Here is an 18,486-nt window from a genome sequence, read left to right as displayed (position 1 = left end):
TGCCTTCTTTACTGATGTCAAGCCCTGCTCTGCCCTCATTTTACATCCACAGCCTTTATTCCTGTTTGTCTGCAGGATATTGGAGCCCAGTGCCCTCTGGGGCTTTCCCGGCTTTAGGATGACCTACTCTGCCCAAGGGTATCCAGACCAGAAGCCTTGCCCTCACTTTACAACCCATCACTGAGTTGTCAACTCCCAGAAACCTGCCAATCAGGAGGCTTCTTTTCATTCTCCTGGGTGCTGTCTGGCTAGCCACCAGCTGGTCTCTGTGCCTGTCTTGCCCACTTCTCCTCAAGTGTGGCCGGGTTTCCCAAGCAGGAATCTGATCTTGCCCTCTCCTCCTCCTGACTCTCCGGTGGCTCCCATTGTTCCTTCTCAAATGCCCCCCTCACCCTCCAGATGGGTCAGGACCCCTGACCTGGGCCACTTCAGTGCCTCGTTTCTCTCCTACAGCTCGGTTTCAGTGGCCAGATTGTCCCCGTGTCCTCAGCTCACACCCTGCACCCTTCTGGGCCAGTGACTTGCTCCGCCTGCACAGACGTCACCCACCTGTCTCCCCCAGCGTCAGGAAAGGAGAATGGCTCTCAAACCAGCAGATCATGGCTCTTGCCCTGCTCCTGCTGGACTTTCAGAATCCAGCCTGGTCAAGTCACTTAATCCCAGAACTACCGATGTGCAAGCTGACTGTTGATGGAAGACGTGAAGGAGAGCGTGTGCATGAGCGTGCTTTGTAAGCAAGCACTTTGTTCTCATGCCCTTTCCATGGATGGCGTGTTTTCTGATCAGCTAGCGCTCTCTCCTTCTGACTCCATCTGTTCTGCATTGAAGGAGCATCCACTCTAGCACTGGAGGCCCTCGGGAAGTGCTGTGCTGTGCTGTGAGGTGCTTCATGAGCACACAGGGGAACCCTCCCTCCTGCCTGTCTTGAGAGCTATCTACACTGAGTTTCTATTTGTCTCTGTAACCCTAGAGGCAACAGAAGACCAGAAGGTCATGGCATCTTGACCCCACATGAGCCTGTCCATGGTGAAGTTGGTGCCCAGGGCTTCTCTGTGCTCTCTTGCTCTTTGTGCTTTGGTGGCTCATCAGTGGGGATCCTAAAAGATAACCAGGAGCATCTCCAAGAGACTAAGGACACTCAGGGAAGGACACAGCTTTGGGAAATGTCTCTGTCCTGACATGTTATGGGTCTGGAGAGGACAGCTGGTCACAGCTTTATTTCAGCGATCAGTGTTCTCTAGGATAAGCAAGATCATCGTCTGTTTCTTCTTGTGATGGATGAGAGATAGCAGAAGGGTTGGCCTTGAGTGACTAGAGTGAGTACTTGCTGTTAGGAAGCACATCGCAGGCACTGTGCTACTTCCATAAGGCATGCAGAGAGCATTCCGGGCTCTTCTCCCTGTGTCCTTCGTCTCCTGCAGAGCCACCTTCAAATTCAACCAGAGGGGATGCCCAGGGCTTTGCTGTTCCCAAGAGTATCTAGTTGTGTCTGTCTTCCAGAGTGACGCTTTTGGTTTGGGTGTGAGAAGAAGCTGGGGTGACCCTGTGGAGCTAGGATACAGGTCAGGGACCTGCCCTTCCTGACCCAGGCTCAGAGGAGAGCTGGCCTTGGCTGAGTGACTCAGGAGTGCTGGCCTGTTCTCCTCCCTTCTGCCATCTGTGTGACTCATAGCCTTCATTAGGAACAAATCCTTTAGGAGGAATAATCTTGGGACATTCGCCTATGTATCCTTGGAGAGCTGTTCTTCATGCAGTCTCTTCCCATGTGCATGTGTGCACGTGTGTGGTAGTAAGGAAGGGGCGTGTCAGCTCAGCTGTGCATATGTGATCCTGAGGAGGGGCGTGTCAGCTCAGCTGTGCATATGTGATCCTGAGGAGGGGCGTGTCAGCTCAGCTGTGCACATATGTGATCCTGAGAAGGGGCGTGTCAGCTCACCTGTACATATGTGATCCTGAGGAGGGGCGTGTCAGCTCACCTGTACATATGTGATCCTGAGGAGGAGCGTGTCAGCTCAGCTGTGCACATATGTGATCCTGAGGAGGGGCGTGTCAGCTCAGCTGTGCACATATGTGATCTTGAGGAGGGGCGCGTCAGCTCAGCTGTGCACATATGTGATCCTGAGAAGGGGCGTGTCAGCTCACCTGTACATATGTGATCCTGAGGAGGGGCGTGTCAGCTCACCTGTGCACATATGTGATCCTGAGGAGGGGCGTGTCAGCTCACCTGTGCACATATGTGATCCTGAGGAGGGGCGTGTCAGCTCACCTGTGCACATATGTGATCCTGAGGAGGGGCGTGTCAGCTAACCTGTGCACATATGTGATCCTGAGGAGGGGCGTGTCAGCTCACCTGTGCACATATGTGATCCTGAGAATGGGCGTGTCAGCTCAGCTATGCACATATGTGATCCTGAGGAGGGGCGTGTCAGCTCAGCTGTGCACATATGTGATCCTGAGGAGGGGTGTGTCAGCTCAGCTGTGCACATATGTGATCCTGAGGAGGGGCGTGTCAGCTCAGCTGTGCATACGTGATCCTGAGAAGGGGCGTGTCAGCTCACCTGTGCATATGTGATCCTGAGAAGGGGCGTGTCAGCTCAGCTGTGCACATATGTGATCCTGAGAAGGGGCGTGTCAGCTCAGCTGTGCACATATGTGATCCTGAGGAGCAGCCTGTCAGATTACTGGTGCCTCTATCAATTTTGGCCTTATTGTTTTCTACAGGAGACATGGGGGACAAAGGACAGAAAGGCACTGTGGGCCGCCACGGAAAAGTCGGTCCCATTGGCGCTAAAGGTATTTTTGACACACTTCTTGCCCTATATTCCCCGGTAGACTCAGAGCAGCCGCTGTCTGTGCCACTTTGCCTGGAGCTCTTGTTTTCATGTGTCACTCTGATAGACTCTGTTGCAGTATTCTCACTACAGGGATACCAAAGGGACTGCTGGCTCTATGAGCATCGGGGTGGGTGGAGTCACACCAGCCTGCAGCACTTAAGGAGTGATTAACCTCCTGGATGCAGGATCCTGAGCGTGTGCTTGAGCCAGAGCCTGAATCTTCAGCCCACCTTCCTTAATAAGCATGATGGAATGATGAGCGACTCAGAGGATGGTCAGGACAGGTTGTGCCATGATTTGCTGTCTTCATCCCACCCCCGGCTTCATGGTCAGGACGGGTTGTGCCATGCATTGCTGTCTTCATCTCCACCCCCAGCTTTATTTTCTTTTTTATTTTATTTTATTTTTTATTTAAATTTATTTATTTATTAAGGATTTCTGCCTCGTCCCCGCAACCGCTTCCCATTTCCCTCCCCCTCCCCCGATCAAGTCCCCCTCCCTCATCTGCTCGAAGAGCAATCAGGGTTCCCTGACCTGTGGGAAGCCCAAGGACTGCCCACCTCTATCCAGGTCTCGTAAGGTGAGCATCCATATTTTTCAACAGATGTGTGAGCACCTGGACCTAGCGGGACACCGGGGTCATGTAGCTCTCTGTGTAATCTCACTGAAGTCTCCTGTGCTCCTGTGTGGGTTGGCTATGGGGGAGACTGAACTAGGATGGCCAGTGGCTGGTGAAGAGCTTTGTTGGCAATCGGAGGCAAGGGAGGTGTTTGGGCGCAGTCTTCCTAGCTGTCTCCTGGGATCTTATACTAGAACAGGTTGACCTGGCCCAGAGATGTCTTGGTTGAGGTCTGAGCTCTGAGTTGGTTTGGGTGGTTTGCTCTGATCCACACCTTGGGTTTGGCACAGCCCTGTGCTGTCCCTGCAGAGAGAGAGACCATTGGCGAGGAGGGATGGGGAGGTGGGCACTCTGCTCGGCTGTCTCTTCTCTGGGAAGAACCTGCTATCAGGCATCATCCTGATGAGCATGGGGTGCTGAGGGACATTCACGCTACAGAACCTTCACAGGACTGCGGTGAAGTATTGATCTTATAAAGGCTGCCATTTCAGCCGTTCCAGCTGCCCAGCTCAGTGGCACTGACACATCCGCCATGTGATGCAGCCGTGCCCACTGTTTCCAAAAGCTTTTTATCGCCCCCGCAGGGACGCTGTACCATTAAGCAGTAACTCCATCGTCCCAACCCTCACAACCCAGAGCCTGCTCTTTGCCTCTGTGAATTTGCCCAGCCTACTTACCATACAATGGGTTTTGTCCTTTGTTGTGGTCTTGTCTCCTTTACTACAATGCTCTCAGAATTCATGATGTAGCAGGTGTCAAAATTCCCTTATTTTAAAGCTGAATGACACCAATTGCCCAGGTCTTTTGTTTATCTCCATATTTGTGAGAATTCCTTCCCTGAGGAGACATAAATGATCTCTGCCTATTCTTCCTAAAGTCCCAAGAGCAAGCTCAAAGTTCAACCTAGTAGAGAACAAATGGATTTATTGGACTTACTTACAGAGCATGGGTGAGGGATTATTTGCAGAACTGTAGGGGACCCCAAAGCAGTGATACTGGAACGTCACATTGATGGAATCTCCTGTTCTATGGCAAGTTAACCTTCCTTAGCATACATGCTCTAGTACCTCCGAGACTCCAAGACTCAAAGTCACATGAAACCAGGGTAGAATGGCATTTAAATGGCTGGCAGGAGTGACTAGAATCTCAGGTAAGGGACCAGGGACCTTCTGCATGCCCCTTTTCTCTGATGGGACATCAACAGCCAACAATCATGATCTGATGGCCTCTTGCAAGTGGCCTCTAATGGCACAACTGGCATTATGAAGACTGTGGATGATTTGCCCAGAGGACTGAGTTCTAAGCTACAATCTCCCTGCCTGTGGGTACTCAGGCCATCTGTCCCCATTGGCTGTTGTGACCAGTGCTGTAACGAGCGAGGGGAAGACAGAAGGAGTGCATATTCTTTTCTACACAGCATGTGTGCTGGGCAGCTTTCCAAGTCTCGTGTGAAGACCAGGACCACCCTCAATCGGCTTTGATTATTCGATTGGCTTTGTTTCCAGGGACATTCTCTTGGGTCCTGGCCAGGCTGAGATTCTGGAGGTCTTCAAACACCTGACAGAACACAGAGGAATGAGTTGGGCAGGGGCTGCTTAAATGCTTCCCTCTTTACGTGAACAGACTGCGAATCTGCCGACGTGGAACTCACAGCCCTCCACGGAGATGACTCTGTCCTCTGAGCAAGAGAGACAATGTATTAGGGATTCCAAAATGATTGACGTGTACACACACACACACACACACACACACACCCACACACAATAGCTTGATCTCACAGAGGCTGTGCAGCTTTGTTGCTGTCATTGTGTTCTATAAGGTTTTCGTGTGTGTTCATGCATGCGTGCATGTGTGCATGTGTGTGTGTTGAGGAGATTGAAGGCAAGGGGTTAGGAGGTTTGCCCTGCCTACCAGGAGAGTGGGCAGGGTCCTAGTGTCTGGGCACCTCTGTGACACTACACTGCCTGGAATGGATCCAGAGCAACTTTGGTTACAGCTTGGGATTATCAATGCTGTCTATCCTTCCTGGATCAGGTTTTTGCTAAACTCACCCCACCTCCCTTCTTATGTCCATCTGGATTTTCCTATTGAGCTGGCCTGCTGTCATTTGCTCTTGGTATTCAGTAATCTGTACAATGTTGTCTGTAAAACATTCAGTGAAGGGCACTGGGCTCCCCAGAGCTGACGTCAAGTAAGTCACCAGGTGCTCCCCCAATACATGCCCATGTTTATAAACAGCCTGGAGAGCTGTCCATAGAACATGGCGACGGGGAGCGATGGGGAAGGAACCCAGAGCCTCATCCAACTCTACCACTGAACTACATCCTCAGCTTCAACAAATAAGATTTTTAACTTGACACATTTTAACTCAAAGGGCGTCTCCCCTCTGGATGGTAACTTTACTTTTTCTTTTAATCACCCAGGTGAAAAAGGAGACTCTGGTGACATCGGACCTCCTGGTCCCAGTGGAGAACCTGGTATGACAATTCATAAACCACGGGGCTGGAGCGATGGTCTAGAAGTGGAGACCGCTGGCTGTGCCTCCAGAAGATCTGGGTTTCGTTCCTAGCAACCACATAGCAACCGCATAGCAGCTCATTGTAACTCCAGTTCTAAGGGATCAGATGTCCTCTTCTAGCCTCTGGGGTCACTGTAGACACACATGGTTCACAGACATACATGTAGGCAAAACAACCATACACCTAAAATTAAATGATTCTAAATAATAATAATAAATTAAAAAGAAGCTACATGTGGCTACATGAAGCCCTGGGTTTCAAAACCCAGAGACAGATATTGGGGTATAAAGCTTGCCTGAAGATCAGAAAAGCAAAGTGGCCAGCCACTGGTTCTTACCTCTACCTCAGACCAAAATGGTGATCCTGCCTCCATGAATCCTCAGACTGAGACTGACCACGAGACCTGTCTTCTCCCATCCTCTCTAGTGCTGGGATCAAAGGCAGGAACCACCACCGCCCAGCCTCTATGGCTGACTAGTGTGGCTGCTGGGATTAAAGGTGTGTGCCACCACTGCCTGGCCTGTGAGGCTGACTAGTATGACTGCTTTGCACTCTGATCTTCAGGCAAGCTTTATGTATTAAAACACAAATACCATACCACTATAGCGGTGCACACCTATAATCCCATCAGTCATGAGGTAAAGGCAGGGGGGGATCGGAAGTTCAAGGTCATCCTTGGTGACAAAGCTGTGCTATGTGGGATCCCATCTCAAAGCAAACAAACGAAACAACAAAAGCAGCATAGTTAATAAGGGTAAGGTACCCATACTACCCTTGTGTACAACCCTAGTGAAACTCCTTGGGACACACTGTGTAGTAGGCACAGGTATACAGCCTTAGATGTCAGGATGCTCATTTTCTGGTCCTTTTCTCTGTGGCGTATGCATCTGGTGTGTGTGTGTGTGTGTGTCTGTCTGCCTGTCTGTACCCATCTTTCCTAGAACCAGTCCCCTGTATCACGGGCTGCTCTTGCAGGCATCCCATGTGAGTGCAGCCAGCTGCGGAAGGCTATCGGGGAGATGGACAACCAGGTCACTCAACTGACAACCGAGCTGAAATTCATAAAAAATGGTACGTTGGACCGAGGCCTTCCCCTCCCCTGCTCTTCCCTCCCCGCTTCTCCCCAGAGCTGGACAGCGGTGGCTTCCATTTGCTGCTCAGCGCCCACCGCTACCGTGCCTGTGGCCGTGGTGTGGTGGCATGCATTGAGTGTGTTTATAGAAATGCAAGTGCTGGCCTTTCAGCACTGCCCTCCCCTGCAGTTGTTGCCGGCGTGCGTGAGACTGAGAGCAAGATCTACCTGCTGGTGAAGGAGGAGAAGCGGTATGCAGATGCCCAGCTGTCCTGCCAAGGCCGGGGAGGCACATTGAGCATGCCCAAGGACGAGGCAGCCAATGGCCTTATGGCTTCCTACCTGGCACAGGCTGGCCTAGCCCGCGTCTTCATAGGCATCAATGACCTGGAGAGAGAAGGCGCCTTCGTGTACTCGGACCGCTCCCCCATGCAGACTTTTAACAAGTGGCGCAGTGGAGAGCCCAACAATGCCTACGACGAGGAGGACTGTGTAGAGATGGTGGCCTCAGGGGGCTGGAATGATGTAGCCTGCCACATCACCATGTACTTCATGTGCGAGTTTGACAAGGAGAACTTGTGAGGGCTGGCAGGCTGTAGCTCAGGGGGGACAGCCGTCGGAACCCCAGCGGGTATAAGCTACCCCTGAGCATCCGTCACCGTGTCTGCCAGTTTCTTTCCACATGGAAATTCAGAGCCTCATTGACCAAAAGGCTGTTTGAACCATAGGAGGGGGGACCCTTGTTTCCCAGTGCTGTTCTGAATAGGTAATGTTTATCCTGTGTCCAAGCCGAGGCACCACCTAGAAGGATGCAGTGAAGCTCTTGTCTCGGTCCAGCCACAAAGCATTGTAAAGGTTTCAGCGGTTGTGTGCAAACTGACCGTGGGGGCAGGAGTTACCACCACCTTTTAAAGTATACAAAAGGCACCATTTGGTGGCGACCGATATTTCTGTAAGTTACTCTAACACCTAGGTTCCTTTCACTATTATCCACGTAAGAACACTGCTGCTCTGCTCCAAACCCATACTCCAGGAACACAAATAAATCCTCTGAATTTTGCTATGCAGTGAGTGATGCTTTCTGGTCTAGTTTCTTCAGTAGCTGTGTTATCTCTTGCTGTGGAGCAAACCACCCTGAAAGAGAGTGACTTAGAGTGTTTATTAACATAAGGTGTTTATAGGTCAGGGAAGAGTCACATGAGGTTCAGCAAGTTTGTCACAGTGAGAACCCAATCACTTGCTGTATATTTGGTGTAGAGAAGGAAGGAGGCCTTGGTTTATCACTGACTGGTGGGATACCACATTCCTTGCTAACTGAAGGTCCCTCTAAGGCACAGCTCAACATGACAGTAGCTTCATTAGGGGAGGGACCAAAACGAGGTCCTCCCCCATCCCCCAGACCAAAGTCACACTCTTTCTAACTTGGTCTTGAGGCCACAGTCCTGTGTTTGCTGTGTTCTGCTTCTTAGGTCTGTCACCAGCTCTAGCCTACACATGGGACACTAGGGACTGGAGCTGGGGGGGCGGGGCTTGAAGTAACAACCCTCGCTTTCCCCTTTCTATATGTTAGAATCTTTAGAAAAGAGCAATCAACTCTTCCCAAGGAAACATAACATCACATGCAACCCCGCTAGGGACCAGGAAAAGAATGCGTTATGGCAACAGCACCCCGGGGCACTTGCTATGCATTTCTAGGGGGGTCCTGACTGCCCTGTGCTCTGGATAATTTTCTTTGATTGGTGTGTGTGGAGGTCAGTGCAGGGGAGGAGGACAGGGCTGAGCTTCCTGGACACCAAACCCAGAGTTGCGCACAGGCTTTACCTCAGTCTTAGATGGCCCCATGAAGGATGCCAGCCATAGTGAGCTAACCTGGAAAATGCAATTGGCATCACCCGTGGATCCCACCCTGGCTTCAGCCTCAGAAGAAAGATTGCGTGATGCTCAGGGCTGGTGAACAGGTGTTCCTGCTCTACAGTGTCCCAAAGGAGGCAAAGGTAGGTGTGTTGTTTCTTGTTACGGTGGATCCAGGTCCCTAGGGTCAGCCCTCCTGTGTGTCATCTGCTGTAAGGATGGTGTTGCAATGAATGATGAAGCCCTTTGTCTCCAGGAGTCTTGTGGCTCTTGTCAGTATCCGTGAACCTGGGCAGGCTGACCTGGCGGCTTGGAAGGGGGCACCTCAGGTTCTCACAGTTGTTGCCGTAAGTTTTTGGAAACTTCCCTGGGAGCTTCTTCAGGCACCATGATGTCGTATAGGACTGTCTACTGAGCAGAACGAGCTTCATCCTTCATAAGTCTAGTGACTAATTGCAAAAGCACAATCACGGCTTGGCTGGTCGACTGTTGACAAGCCCTCTCATTGGCCTGAGTATCCAACCTCTGTGTCCGGTCAGTTGCACGCAACGCCGTCCTAACTACAGGTGGTCTTAGGGCCTCAGGGAGGCGCTAGATTATATGGACTGGGAAAGGACTAGGAGAAAGGGACCCCATCATCCATTCTGGGTGCACACCTTTCAATATGGCTGTTTTAGGGTCACTTACACCCTTGCACAAAGGAGGTGTCTGTATCAGGCACATGAGCCATGCTAGCATCTCCCTGCTCTTCAGTGGCGTCTGCTGCCCATGAAATGTCTGCCTTGCCCACCTATCCTGGAGGCTAGGTGAACCTGGGGGTCCTTCAGAGAGAACAAGTGTTGCCACAGAAGCAGGCAGAAAGTCAGCAGGGAAGTCTGCTAGCTTAGCTCACCATACACTGTGGGTTGCCTGGAGAGTCTAACTCATCCTAGGCCGTGGAATCTATGCTGCCCTCCCTTTCCTCCAACGCTTCCCCTCTCCAACAGGGGCCCCCTGTCCTCCAGAAATGAACTTGTGGAAGCAGCTGTGTGCCCACAGCAACCGGCCCAGACACATCCCAAGCTGGGATGAGCCTTTTACACATGGTGGGAATTTGAGTCCCCTAACCTCGTGAGGCGTAGGATTCCTTCATTCAAAGGCATTATGAGGACACCACGGGATAATGCGGGTGGAGTACCCAGCACGACTGAGTACTGAGTACTTAACACCAAAGACACATGGAACACCCATTGAGAGTCAGTGGCGATGACAACCTAGTACAGTCTTGTCCCAGTCATGGGCACTCAGCATCATCTAGGAGAGAGCTTCTCGACATCCTGCACATCCGATATTTACACGATGATTTGTAACAGTTATGAAGTAGTAACGGAATAATTTTACACCTGGGGGACACCACAACATAAGGGGCTGTATTAAAGGGTCGGAGCATTAGGAAGGGTGAGACCACGGGTCTAGGATGTGTTCCATTCCCAGCCCTGACATCGCAACTTTACCTTTATTGGAAGGGAGGGTGGACCAGAGCTCTGCACACTGCCTCCCACCTCATGGGAGGTTAGAAGCGCCAGGTGCCGTGTAGTTTCCCCCGTTAAACTCCATTCAGGCAAATCTGTGTTAATATAAAACATGGCGACGGCCTTCTAACAATTATTTGTACCTGGTTACGGACATTCTCATTACGATTACTGTTTTGAAGCAAATCAGATCGGGTGCAAACCCTTGGGCACCCTGCCAGACCTCTGTCCTGAATTCCCCAGACCTTTGTCCTGAAATCCCTTCCTGAGATCCGGGGGTGGATGGGGGCGGGGCTGGCTGCGCAGCAGGGCTGCGGCTGCGGCTCAGGCGAGAGCTGAGATTCATTAGGTGCCGCAGTGAGGCGTGACCGAAAAGCTGGCGTGGGTGTCCTCTTTAGAGCCCTCTGTGGAACACAGGCTGAGATGGATGAGCCGAGTGACAGCCTGGGGCCGTGGGTCAGGGGTGTCAATCCATGGTGCCACACTGCCACCCAGTGGGAAAGATGGAGGCAGCCAAAGTGAGGTTTGCTGGGGGGTGGGCGTAGGGAGTGTTCTGGCGCTAGCAAGGATTCTCCGATCTCAGTCTCTCTCTCTCTCTCTCTCTCTCTCTCTCTCTCTCTCTCTCTCTCTCTCTCCCTCCCTCCCTCCCTCTCCCCATGTGTGTGTGCGGGCGCGCTTGTGGAAGAGAGAGGGAGAATGACAGGGAGAGGGGGAGGAAGAGGAAGAATCAGTAAGAGACAGAGGGAGAGAGAGGCAGAACAGAGTGGCAGGGCGGTGGGGGAGGAGAACTCTAGCTCAGGAGGGGAGGCCAAGCCACGGGTGCCACGGGTGCCCTTCTTCGGAAAGTAGCTCGAGCTATATCCCCGGTGGTTCCCCACCCTCAAGGGACCATCCCAGTGTGTTGTTTGCACAAGCCTAGTGTCCATTTAGGCAGGGCAAGCACACGGTGGAGAGGAAAGCTCTGGTTACTGCTGCCTAGCTGTAGGTGGCCAGCATCTTGAAGCGCCAGGGGAAACTTCCACCCAGGCTGAAATCCCGGGAGCGGTGGAGGCAAGGTTTTTCTGCTCTGTCAGGCTCAGCTCTACCAGTCATGATCATGGGCAGCTATTCACCTCGCTGTTCCAGCCTCTCCCCTCTGTCTACATGTCACACAGCGACTGATGGCTGTTGGCTAAGAAGCCTGCCAATAGCTCCCTTCATTGTGTCCTCACAGGCGAAAGTGGACAGAGGAAGCTGAGCTGTGCACTGTCCTCGCTGGCCTCTCTGTAGCTGTGATAGCACCATGACCAAAACCAACTTGAGACAGAAAGGGCTGTGTGGTTTACACGTTACAGCCCATCACAAAGGGAAACCAGGGTTCACCCAGGAACCCGGAGGCAGGAACTGAAACAGAGGCTGTGGAGGGGGGCTGATTTCTGGCTTGCTTCCTGCAGCTTGCTCAGCCTGCTTTCTTGCACAACCTTCACAGTGTGCTGGCCCCTTCCACATCCATCAGGAACCAAGAACAAGCCCCCACAGACCTGCCTACAGGCCAGTCTGATGGAGGCGATCTCTCAACTGAGATCTCAGTTAACTCCAGCCTGACTCAAGCTAAAAACACAATCAAACAAACAAAACAACTAATCACTGAACAGGTCATCAGACTCAACCCAATGCACTTCGACAGACCTAATTAAAAGCTGGAGCTTCTTAAACTATAAGTAGAAAGAGCTCTTTGGTAAACTGTCACAGAAAGGAATTTGTTGTCGGGAAGTCACAGGGACAACTTGGGGGCGGGGGACCAGTTGTGGAGGGAGCAAAGCCCATGAATCACATTGCAGATGGGTTGTGCGGATCCCTCTGCTACTGTGGCTGTGGATGCTATTGTCAGGCTGCTGAGGCTGTTGCCATGGAAGCTGGCTGACTGATGTGCCTGTACATCACTTCCTTCCCACACGGAGCCTGCAGGCAAATCTGTCTGTCTGGGTGCCTGGGGTCAGGGCCAGGTTTGATGTCTACATGGGTTATGCACTGCACAAATCCAAAAAAAGACAGCCTGCATGCATCTGTGCTCTGGAGACAAGGGGTCCTGGGAGGCAAGCTTTATCCAGTTTCTGCTTTGGAAGGAGAGTGTCTAGCGGATGGTGATGTCTATACATCCAATAACTATATATAGATGAGGTTTTACTGTGTAATATTACTTCCAAAGCTGCTTTCCTTCTTTCTTTCTTTCTTTCTTTCTTTCTTTCTTTCTTTCTTTCTCTCTCTCTCTTTCTCTCCTTCTTCTTCTTCTTCTTCTTCTTCTTCTTCTTCTTCTCTCTCTCTCTCTCTCTCTCTCTCTCTCTCTCTCTCTCTCTCTCTCTCTCTCTCTCTCTGTCAGAAACACCTTGGGTGCCATTCTTTAGGTGCTGTTCACTTTTTTTTGCATGGTCTCCCATTTTTCTGGAGTAGCCAAAGATAATTACAAGTACCATCCCACTTGGCTTTGAAAAAAAGATTTTTAAATTGTATGTATATGAGTGTGTGCCTAAGTATGTGTATGTGCCTCACTTGTGTGCAGGTGTGTATGGAAACCAGAAGAGAGTGCCAGATCCTCTGGAGTTGAAATTATAGGTGGCTTCAAGCTGCTTGATGTGGGTGCTGGGAGCCAAACCTGGGTCCTCTACAAGAGTAGCAAGCACTCTTAGCCAATAAGACATCTTTCTAGGTCTTGGATGAAAAAGCAGAAAAGTTCTGGGGCTTGAACCAAAGCAAGGGCTTTATTGATGGTGTCATTACTTAAGCCCCTGTTGTGACTTTGAACAAGAGCCGTTTATTTTAGCCCTAAATTGAGATTTTGTGATCCAGGGGTTGAGATGGAGGTCAGCAGGTGATCTCCTGTAGTTCTGTGGACCAGAGGTGGGGATGAAGGTCAGTTAGTGGTCCTGCATTCTCTGCTTGTGTGTGTGTGTGTGTGTGCACGCACGCGCGTGTGTGCTTGTGTCTATCAGCTGCTGGAAAGGTTGGTCTAGCTTAGGAAGGCTTAAGAAAAGCTTGCTTGGTGCCTTTGTCCTCCTTTAGAACCTGGCCTGGGCATGTGTGCAGGGCCACAGGAAGGTCTTGACATTGAGAGTCAGTACACACGTGGTCCCTAATACCTGAATTCAGACGGAAACAGCCCTGCTCCATCACATTCTGTGACAGCATTGGGTGAGACCGGAGTAGAGGGTTTGGGAAATAGGCTCTGTGCTCGAGGACTTGGATCCCATTGCTGAGGATGGAAAGGGTGGCTGCTACGTTTACACTGTGACTTACATGTGAAGGAAGACAGATGTGGCTGGGATGAAGATAGATGTCCACCATGGCCGACTCTGGGGAGGAGGGAGGAAGGCAATGCTGGTACCTGGGGACGGATTGGATGTGTACGAAACCAAAGGAAGAGAGTATAGTGGTCCAGGAACCCAGGGGCTGTGGTGGCTTCCTGCCTAGTCTCTGAGTGTGTCCAGCATGGTAATGCACTCACATTGGGGCGGGGGGGGGGTGATGGGAGATCGAGGCACGAAGGACACACCAGGGGCCATTGTTTCTCATATACCCTTCTTTGTGCTCAAGCATTTGGGGCATATTGTAGAATATTAGTTAAAGATGTGTTGCATTTGTTTATGCTGTGGAATATTTGTTTAATGGTGCAAAGGTGTGCTGCATTCTTTTATGTTACATTTAACTCTGTTAGGCGATGTTACTTGCCTATCTAAAACACCGGATTGGTCTAATAAAGAGCTCAACAGCCAATAGCAAGGCAGGAGAAAGGATAGGTGGAGCTGGCAGGCAGAGAGAATAAATGGAAGGAGAGAAAGAGGCGATCACGGAATGGGAAAAGGAGGAGAGGAGGACATCAGGGACCAGGCAGCCAGCTACACAGCAGGCCACAGAGTAAGAGGTAAAGAAAGGCATACAGAAATAAAGGTAAAAAGCCCAGAAGAGGCAAAAGGTAGATGGGATAATTTAAGAAAAGCTGGCTAGAAACAAGCCAGGCTAAGGCTGGGCATTCGTAAGTAAGAATAACCTCTGTGTGATTTTTTTTGGGGGGAGCTGGGTGGCAGACCCCTCAAAGAGCAAAAAGCCAAAGATTAAAAAGAAACCAACTACAGGTCTTGTACTGCCAGCCACACTGGAGACACTTCCTTCTGCTTGGGCACCTTGAGGACACCTCTATTTCCTTTGTCAGCAGTGACAGTGCTGAGCTGGTCTCAACCTATCTTGTTTACTGTCTCTTCTTCACACCTCTGACTGCAGCTGTCCATACAATCCTCACACGTTCCACCCTCATGCCCCACCAGGCTTCTCTATGTGCAATAGCTCTGCCCAGGTGTGCCACAAGACCACACGATCAATATCTATTATCACAGATAGTTCCCATGACTTGAGAATTTGGAGCAGCCAAGCTGGGTGATTCTGGTTCAGGGACACACCTGAGATTAATCATGAGCTCAGCTAGGACTGCGTTCTGACCTGAAACCTTAGCCAGGGCCAGTCAGTCAGCCTCCGTGTCAACTTGCTTGTGTGCAGATGCTGCTGTTGTGAGGAGACCGCCTCTGAGCCTTGGCGTGTGGATCTCTGCAGCCTCTGAGCCTTGGTGTGCGGATCTCTGCAGCCTCTGAGCCTTGGTGTGCGGATCTCTGCAGCCTCTGAGCCTTGGCGTGTGGATCTCTGCAGCCTCTGAGCCTTGGTGTGCGGATCTCTGCAGCCTCTGAGCCTTGGTGTGCGGATCTCTGCAGCCTCTGAGCCTTGGTGTGCGGATCTCTGCAGCCTCTGAGCCTTGGCGTGCGGATCTCTGCAGCCTCTGAGCCTTGGCGTGTGGATCTCTGCAGCCTCTGAGCCTTGTCTCTGCATAGGGCCATCGAGCAACATTCTATGCAAAAGAGTCACCTCGATGCAGTGACGGTAGAGCTGTTTGGCCATCATTGCAACCTGCCACACACGGGAAGGGGGCAGAAGCAATGACTTTATCACCAGCTCCAGACACTGCCCACTGTCACCTTTGTGATGTCCTGTAGGGGTCACGCTGGCTGTTCTTGCAGAGGGGCATTTCTCACTGTGGAGGGTGGAATCCAGGCTGCCTGGCCCATTCTTGTATAGGTCAAAGCTCATTTTCTGGACATTCACCTTCAGGTGATCATCAGAAGGGGAGAAGGGAGAGGAGCTGGGGGCTGGGGATGAATCTCTGTTCCGGAAGTCTTAGATTTTCATAGCTTGGTCTGGGTATGACATTGTTGTCATATATCCTCTTATCTAGACGTCCCTTCTTTTTAGATTCAGGTCATGCTTAGAATGGCACAAGAATTTAGGCAGTGGCTGGGCGGTGGTGGCGCACGCCTTTAATCCCAGCACTTGGGAGGCAGAGGCAGGCGGATCTCTGTGAGTTCGAGACCAGCCTGGTCTACAAGAGCTAGTTCCAGGACAGGCTCCAAAACCACAGAGAAACCTTGTCTCGAAAAAAAATAGTAAGAATTTAGGCAGTGGAGCTATGCAGGGTTTGGGGGTCCTCTGGGTATTGTGTAGCTATTTTCTGTATATTGAAACATTCCTACCTAGAGGGAGGCTCCTCAGGGAAATGAACGAAACTCACAGGGCTCAACACTTGAGTAAAACTCATGAATTGGGGCGGGAGAGAGGGCTCAGTCATTAAGAACACCTCTTGCTCTTGTAGAGTGCCCACTACCTAGGTTCAGTTCCTAGCACACACACATGGTGGCTCACAAATGCCTGTGACTCCAGTTTCAGCGGCTCTGATATCTGCTTGTGGTGTCCGCAGGCACCAGGCACAAGCATGGTGTATTTAACATACACCCAGGCAAAACACTCATACACAAAAACTGAAAAGCAAAACAAACCAAAAAAATCCACTTACAGTTCTGAGGAAGCTCCTGAAGTTTACAGGATTCACAGCCCTCTCCCCAAGTTTCTTAAGCAGTACTGACTGCTGGGGAGTGGAGACTCTCCAGCTGACTGCAGCTGCTGCAAGTCTTGCAGAGAGCCCCAGGAAAGCGACTTCATGGGTTATCTTTTGGCTGGGGTAAGTTTCCGCACCACTGGATGCAGCGGCCTTTGACTCATGCTCCTGTGAGAAACCCTTCACCTATACTCTGTAAAGGACTCACAGTGAACTCGCTGGATTACTAAACTAGACTAGCGTGGAGTTGCTTGTTTGGTCTGGTGTTAGGAAGGGTCACCCAGCACTGGGTCCTCTTGAGGTCTGCCTGCTCACTTTGGCTTTGCATCCCAGTCATGCTGGATGATGGTAGGTTAAACGTGCAGCATAGTAGGCTTATAAGACTCTCAGAGGAAGGGAAGGCTCCCAGAATTGCTTAGCCACAGGAATAGGATCTGGGAAATCACTAGCCTCTCAGAGCTGGCCCCAGAAGGATGGCGGTGGATATGGCCTGAGCAATGGCTCCAGGCTCTCTCTAAGTCTGAAGTCTGTAGAAGGGGACTGTTAGCTGGTGCCTCCATAGTGGGACAGGTGACAGGCTGTTAATTTGAAGAGGAGACCTTTGCCAGCATTCTACTTGCCCGGTGAGAGGCTTGACCCCTCCAGCCAGTGCTGTGTGGTTATTGGGCGGGGCCTTCCCCGAGGACTCCTGCTTCTCCATATAGGCAGTTGAACCTTTGTCTCCCGGAAAGTGAGAGACGACAGAGGGGACACTGGGACTGTCCCATGACTGCTCTAGTCTGGTTCCAGAACTCCTTGTATCAACCTGCTTTTTTTTCTCCTTTACTCCCTACAGATGGAGAAGGATGGAGACTCTGTACTTAAGCACGTGACCATTGGCTACATGTGACCCCTACCATGAAGTTCAGCTCAGGAGACAGGACTTGGATTAATTCCCTTTAACTTTAACTGAACTATATTTAATTTTAGATAGCTATTCCATTGTACGTGCCCAGTGACTACCCCACTGAGTGGCTCTAGGTCCTATTTCAAATCTGGCTCTATTCTAAAGTGTGGGCCCCAATCAAGCAGCTATAGCACCTTGGATCTTACTGTATAGTGTAGTTCCATCCTATGGATGTATATTTGACTATGGGATTCGGCTCTGGTATGTACTATAGAGCTCTGGTGGCCTTCTCTGGCTCTGAGCATTCTTCTATGGTTTTCTGCACACTGGGACTCAGGCTTGGTGAAACCAAAGGATAAAAATGGGCCCTGCTGTTCTGTGTATCTTGCAGCTTGGTGATGCATTTGGGGCTTTGAATGAAAGACACTTTGGCTGCCAGCGAGATGTGCTGGTCCATATTGACAGAGAAAAGTTCATCACAAGTACGTCTGTGAAAGCATTTCTGGGGAGGGCTGACTAAGGGGGAGACCCACTCTGAATGTGGGGGACACTGTCCAATAAGATGAAGGCCTCAATGGAATGGAAGGGGAAAGGGCAAAGGCCTATGAGTACAGGCACGCATGCTCTCTCTGTCCTGCTGAGTCATGCCTTCCCCCACGAAGCACAAACACTTCTGGAGCTCTGACTCAATGCAAATCTTCTCTCTCCAGTTGTCACTTCCAGTATTTGGTCACAGTGGTTGGAAGCTGACTTAACATGGCGGGAAAGAGGGCACTAGACCACAGGTACCTGGAGAATCAAGCCGTAAAGTCACACGAGAGTTTATTAAAAGTACCAGCCTGCGGCATAAACTCTGGCTCCCGTGAATTTCACCTGCAAAGGGAGACAGCAGCACGTGGAACCTGAAGGCCATAGGAGGAGCTGAGTGCAGAGAAACTCATGAGTTGAGTGAGCATGGGCAGGTTCCTGAACTGGCCTCAACCCTCTTCAAAGTCATTGTGATGGTTTGCTATCCGTGTCAACTTCTTGACACAGTCTACAATTACCCCAGGAGCTGGTTTCACCGAAGGAATGTTTACAACAGGGTGCTCCCTGGTCACGTCACTAGGGTGATTGTCTTGAGTGCCTTAATTGTTGTGGGAAAGCCTACCCTAAGCGTGGGCAGCCCTTGCTGAGCTCTGGCTGGCTCTGCCTTCATTCCTGTTGGTACACTTGGCTGCTTTTGCTGGGGCTGCTGCTGTCACTGGTAGCTGAACCAGCTTCTTCAGGTTAACTCTCCAGGA

General features: G+C 51.0%; 1 protein-coding gene across 7 annotated transcripts in view; it reads left to right on the top strand.

The window, feature by feature from the left end:
* Positions 1-8,106, top strand: part of Colec11 (collectin subfamily member 11) — a 34,793-nt gene extending 26,687 nt beyond the window's left edge. For 5 of the 7 annotated variants that reach the window (XM_041630358.1, XM_041630355.1, XM_041630354.1 and 2 more), the window contains 4 exons: positions 2,722-2,793; positions 5,877-5,930; positions 6,948-7,043; positions 7,217-8,106. In XM_041630358.1, the coding sequence (XP_041486292.1) occupies positions 2,722-2,793; positions 5,877-5,930; positions 6,948-7,043; positions 7,217-7,626 (632 nt within the window). In that variant the 3' untranslated portion in view covers positions 7,627-8,106. The remainder of the gene's footprint in view (positions 1-2,721; positions 2,794-5,876; positions 5,931-6,947; positions 7,044-7,216) is intronic. The other 2 variants (XM_041630360.1, XM_041630359.1) reach the window with 1 other exon arrangement.
* Positions 8,107-18,486: the final 10,380 nt, after the last annotated feature.

This window comes from Microtus oregoni, unplaced genomic scaffold, assembly GCF_018167655.1.
Source record: "Microtus oregoni isolate MIOR12 unplaced genomic scaffold, Mior012 000034F_ref0000314, whole genome shotgun sequence".
NCBI lineage: Eukaryota > Metazoa > Chordata > Mammalia > Rodentia > Cricetidae > Microtus > Microtus oregoni.
The sequence above is the reverse complement of the archived record's forward strand: the minus strand, read 5'-3'. Positions and strand labels throughout refer to the sequence as shown.